This window comes from Stegastes partitus, unplaced genomic scaffold (assembly GCF_000690725.1).
Source record: "Stegastes partitus isolate 25-593 unplaced genomic scaffold, Stegastes_partitus-1.0.2 Scaffold441, whole genome shotgun sequence".
Classification (NCBI taxonomy): domain Eukaryota; kingdom Metazoa; phylum Chordata; class Actinopteri; family Pomacentridae; genus Stegastes; species Stegastes partitus.
In genome coordinates this window covers 235,847-242,024 of record NW_007578172.1, presented here as the reverse complement: position 1 = coordinate 242,024, position 6,178 = coordinate 235,847, and the positions used below count along the sequence as shown (strand labels likewise).

The 6,178-nt window shown below is 41.5% G+C and overlaps 1 protein-coding gene across 1 annotated transcript; it reads right to left on the bottom strand.

The window, feature by feature from the left end:
- Positions 1 to 2,166: 2,166 nt before the first annotated feature.
- On the bottom strand, positions 2,167 to 5,924 carry pomgnt2 (protein O-linked mannose N-acetylglucosaminyltransferase 2 (beta 1,4-)). The gene has a single exon (XM_008286200.1). The coding sequence runs from the start codon at positions 5,861 to 5,863 to the stop codon at positions 4,055 to 4,057; it is 1,809 nt and encodes a 602-aa protein (XP_008284422.1). The 5' UTR covers positions 5,864 to 5,924; the 3' UTR covers positions 2,167 to 4,054.
- Between the last annotated feature and the right edge of the window lie 254 nt (positions 5,925 to 6,178).

The following is a 6,178-nucleotide window of genomic DNA, read 5'->3' as shown; positions in this document are numbered from 1 at the left end:
ATCAAATGTGCTTGATATTATTTGGGGTGAGGCTGCAAGCAGCTTAGGGTTAAGACTGGATCTGTGAACCCTTCATATGACCAGATAATCCAAGCCAAACACTGGGTCAGACCACAGCCCTATAACAGAGAAGTGGGGCCAGAACTAATGTGAGAGCTTGGCCTAAGTCACTGACCTCCTGTTCCAGCCTCAGCCTGCTCTGCTCTGCTCCCTCATCCAAACCACAACTCTGTTCTCCTGACTGTCCCAGCTTCTGCCCTGTCTCCTTATGGTTCAGCCCTAATTCTCCAAAGACTCTCAGTTCAGATTTTAATATTCATTGTGCTCATACATTTACTTCGCCACACTCTGCCTGGCCTGTGTCTGTGTTTCTGCTCTTTGGTCCCAGCCTAGTTTAAACACAGACTTTCTTGCTATTCTTCCATGCAGCCATGACTCAGATGCTTCCTTCGCTGAAATTGTTGTAACTCCTGAAATAAACAATGCACACAAAATAATATGCCATTTCTTCTTTACTGCCTTTGTGTGGCAGGCTTTGTTTTCTGCCCTCCATGTGGATGCAGCTCATTTTTGAAAACAGAAAAAAGAAAAAAAGCAGCATTTAAAAATGTAACTAGCTCACTGTAGTAAATTTTTGTATTATGCTGAACACACACTGTTTTCTTGTGCAATGAGGAATAATTTGTTGTATTTTAGGTGCTTCTAAAAAAAGGGTTTTGATATTATGGAAATATAATAATTGTGTGACTACTTGTGTGTGTGTTTACCTCATAGACAGTACACATTTTCATTATGGCCAAAATTACAAAAATAATACAATAACTAGCACAAAAAACTGATTTACATACAAACTTGGTTTGACTGCCAGCTTCTGGTCTGCTGATGTTTTTTGAGTTTGTGTTTCCAACCGCTGTCTGATTGTGTACAATAAGTGTGTTGGACATTGGACACTAGTCCCACAAAAGCACTGGCAAGCAGTTCTGATTACTCCCTGCATTCTGCCAGATGCATGCTGGGATTGGCTCCAGCCCACAGCAACAGAATAAGTGGTTTAGCAAAATTAATTATTAAATGGTGACGATAATTGAAACGGTTTTACTCACACTGTAGGAGCCTGTTGCTCCCCTCCACTCTTATTATATGAAACCGTAGGATAAGAATGGGCAGTTCATTTGTTTTGCTCTAATGGGCTAAAGCCCGACTTCAACAAGCATCTGCACTGTGGAAGTGTTGTTCAGTAATACATGGGAACCCTCAGCTACGAGGCAGGTGACTGTGACCACTGACCTTTGAGTGCACAGTAGGTTCTGAAAAGAAAGTTTCCTTGCAGGGAGGTATTATGGATGACAGCTAGCCCTTTATCTGTTTAGAGACGAGGAACAAATCAGTAGGTGAGCTTCATTTTATCCCATTGTGAAAAACTTTCTATAATGCTATGCTATAATACTACCTGGTCCCATAACTGATTCTGGGCAATTTACTGAAACGCAGTAAATCAAAAATATTCAACATATGAAACACAACTCATGAAACCAGAGACCTGAAATAATCGTCTTAAAACTATATTAGCAAAGGCCAAGTTGTAAATGCAGCATTAACATGTCACCTTTATGGTTGATGTAGACTATTATTTGAACAAGTCTTATTGTATAGAAAGAAATGAGACAATCACTCAAATTAGTTAATTTCTATGTTCATTTTGTAAATTATGGTCCCATTTACACTCAGACAATATAGCAGGGTAGACTTTAGGAGGTCACTACCACATGGGTGTGCACAGTCTTCTCAGGTCCTTCATCAGATTATCCTTCTCATCCAAACATAGTTGCCTGAGGCTGCAAAAACAGATCATCATACCTTCCCAAAATGTTGAACTACTGCATTAACACAAAGTTAGTAATTAGATCCCTGACAATTTCTACCTGGGCTGCCATCTTAAGATGGAACGAGACAGACTTTAATCTAACCTTTTCAAAGCGAGAAAATGCAAACTACAGTATTTGATTGGCTAGAAAAAGCCTTCGACAACACAATGCTACAACATGAAGTTCCATTGCTCAGATAAAAGGTAATGAGCTGATTTATTTATTCATTTATTATAACATTTATTTCTTTCCTTCGAAAATCATGTTAATAGCACATATAACTGAAAGAAAACAGACACAATAAGAAATACGTTTCTTTATTCAAACCACAGTTACTGAAAAAAACTCTAGCTATCTGCTAATGTAGAAAACAGAGACTCTTGTTTCACTCAGCACATACAGAGGTACAGAGGTGGGGCAGGGGCACACACAAATCTAACCAACAATATAAACACATACATGTCAGAATCAAAATAATTTTAATAGTCCTCGCACAGAAATCTAATCCATCACATCCTGCATACATAACAATGGCATAACATAATCGTTTAGACATGCACTGAAACAAACTGCATTTGAGAACTTTAGAAAATGGGGAGAAACCTAAGAAGGGTAAAGAGAAAGGCGGAGAGATAGGTAAAAGAAAAGAGACAGAAAAGGCATGACATCCTTTCAACAATGGCACAATATAACACAATATGTTGGTGGCAGTGTTTTGTTTAAGTTGTGCCATTCCATAAACTATCTCTCGCTACATCTCCGCCACCACCTACAGCTGCAATTCAAGGGGTTAAAAGATGAGCACATTTCTGCCGTACCGCTGCCCATAAACTGCACATTTGCATATGACACTAAAACAACTTTACCAGGCAGCTTTGTGGGTCTGCTGTTTACTTTTAAAACTCAACATTAGACTTTTTCAGACCAGCTAGAAAACCTTTGAGGAAAGAAAGTAAAAAGACACATAACTGAGGATTTAATCTTAATTAACAGTTTTACACAAGGCGGTGGAATCCTAAGCTGCAAAATACCTTGTTATCTTAATGAAATGCTTTTTACACAAGGCAGTGAAATCCGACTGTCCAGCAGCCTTCTGCTGGGTACAGGAGGGAAACTACTTAATGCTAATTACAGCCTGGTGGAAAAAAAAATGTACGCTTCACAGAAAATTATAATTATTACAGTTGTAATTAGTGCCAATAAGAAAAAAAATATCTATTTCTGCAGGAAAACAGACATACATTTTTTGTGGGCGGGAACTTGTAGTGTTATAAATATAACACACAAAAGAACAACCTCAAGATATTAAATTATCCATGAAGTGGTCTATAATACTGAATACCTTAGCTCTCAGGGTCAAATACACACATTACTGTTCATGAAGAATTCATGAACAGTAAATTCATAAAAACAATGTTGCTTGATGAATTTTATATTAATCCATGACAACATTTTTAGAGATAAGGTTTGAAATTCTATAGTTCTTAGCAAACACTGCAAGTGTGAGAAATCTATAACATGAGAATTTAATATGGCATGAATGATAATTGGCTGAAATTGCATGGGAAAAGTTGCTTTGGTTTTGGCTAAGTTCTGTAAATAATGTATCTAACAATCGGTAGGTAAACTAAGCCACGGAGGTATCACACACACACATACATACACACACACAGTAGACATTAGACAAGTCAGAAAACATAAAAAAATCCTGCTTTTCTAAAATTTCTCTTGCTCACCACGGAGAAGCTACATTGCATACTGTAAAAGGTAAAGATCCAGTGTTTTGACTAATACTAAAAAAAGTTATATATTATTTTTCACATAAATAAATCTGCTGATTTGAATTCTGGTATATCAGTAGAGACATGGTTTAGCACTTTCTTTCTTTCTTTCATAAATACAGGAAAAATACTTTCCACTCCTCAATGGCTATTGCCATTGAGTTCTGACCCTGTGGTTCAAGTCTTCATCTTGGAGTCACTTCGAACTTTGTGCTGGACATGGAAACATCACTGTGCAAGAGCTCAACAGCCTGTTCCTGGACTCTAGAAACAAGCCTTATGACATTTGCTAACTCCCACAGGAAAAACTGTGAGCAAACAGTTCCCTGTTCCAATTTGATTGTGTGGAACAAGCATTATTCCACTTTTGTGTGAACTGCACATCACCAAACTGGCCTTGTTTTCGTACTAGGTCCTGCACATAAGAACATCTGCAAAGGGACCCAGGAGGTTCTTGTTGAAGATACACCTAACCCACACCAGGTAGGTGGTGAAGGGTTTAATGTTTTCTGAAAAAGTGTAGTTCTGCTGTGGAAGGATATAAGGCATGTAGGTGTTCTCTCCTTGCTCCTGGATCCACACCTCGTACTTCACCTCCCTTACCTTAAGGTATTTCAGATTCCACGGGATCTGCCAAGAGACTGTAAGTTTTGCCTCATTCGAGGTTTGTACTGAAGTCTGACATTGGGGCTCTCTGACCCGACCCGGGTGGACTGTGCTGGCTGCCTTGGCCTTTTTCAAGTTGGGCTTGGTCTTCATGGCTTCTCTGAGAACTTCCAGGAAGGATGGGATGTCCACCAAAGTGTCCTGATAGATCCGGAAGAGCCACTCTGGGTTGCGGCAGCACAAGTGCCTGGGGACATCCTTACTTGCCAGGATTCGTTCCTGCTCATCTTTTTCCAAGTGAACGATGCCTCCTTGCTCCCATGGTCTGTCTGGGTGGGTCACAGTGTTCTCCTCCTTTGTGTTCCTCCAGGAGACATAGTGAAGGTCCATGCCTGGAAGTGAGGCTAGGGTTTTATACGGCGTGTACTGCTCTGGGTTCACAGCAAAAGGGAACAACTCTACCACAGCAGCTCCTCTTGGGAGAAAAAGCGAGGTGATAAGCTGAGCTCCATGCATGCTGACTAACATGGAAGCACCGCTGATCACCTGGATAATACTGGGAAAAGACTGTTCCTCTAAGGACACTGTGACCACTCTCATTTGGAACTCCTGGGCCAGTGCCATGATTAGCTCTGCTTCATTCAGTATCAGCCTTGTTGCTGAACGACTAAATACAACAATGTATTCATCCTTCTTCTCTTTGTCCTTTTCATCTTCAGCACTCCCTCCATCCTTCTCTGCCTCATCCACCCTTGAAATGTTCATTTTCTCCATCAGAGCCCTGGCAAACTGCCTGATCTCATTCCCTGAGACCAAGATGTTGGCTTTTGGTCCCTGTGGCTGAACAAAGCCATACTGGTACCAGGTAGTCATTTTGGACAGGCCAACGTAAGATTTAGTAAAACACATTAGCTTTCCAAAGTTCCTTAGCTGTTCTTTGAGTAACGGCTGCTTGCTACTGAGAAGTCGGTATAGGTCAAAGTGTGGGCCTTCGCCCCAGCCCTCCATGAACACAAGACGAGCCTCATCATCCAAGTCTGAATACTGCTTCATGGTATAAAAGGCTGGGAGTAGGTCATCATGGAATACATGCATTAGGTTATCGGGATTAAACCGGTTAAGGATCAGTGTCACATCTGGTACAAACACAGGCTTGGGCATAAACTTTAAAGCAGCAGCTGGAAGCTCTAAAAAGTTGAAGTACTGGGTATTGTGATCCTCTACCGAGGACAAGTCCAGTAAGGCAGGTTGAAAGCGCCTGGACCCCAAGTTAGGCAGCATGACAGAGGAATTAGAGTGGAAGAACACAAACTCCTCTGCCTCAGAACAGTAGCAGAGGTAGTCAAAGCGGCAGATGCGGTCGGTGTGCATCTTGCCAGTACAGACCATGCGGGTGCCATGTTCCTGAAGAGCCTGCAGGGCTACATGGTAGTCGATGCGAGCCTGTGAGACTTCCTGGGACTGCTGTGTCATATGCAGCTCTTCCTCTAGCAAGGCAGCATGCTCACTCAGCTTGGAATACTTCCAAAGCAGAGCTGCAACCACAGAAACCAGCAGCCCGTTAAGGAGCGCACCCACGCTCATCCTGCAGCCTGCCACCGAAGCCCGCATTACTGCTGCTGCTGCTGCTGCTGCTGAGGTCCCACCTCCCAACTCCAACTGGCCTCTGACCTCAGAGGGAGGCGACGAGACATCCGCTGCCTGGCAACGACTTCAAGACAGGGTAGATGAGGAGAAAGCAGAGAAAGGGAAGGGGGAAAAAAGGACATAAGTTAAAAAAACAAAACAAAAAAAAAATCAATCATACATCCAATTTAAAAATGTCATTGTTACTGCAAATAGTTACCTAACTATCATTGCAGGAGATAATGACGAGTACGAATATAATTAAGAAGTCAATAGTTAGACCTATAACACTGCAGTGCA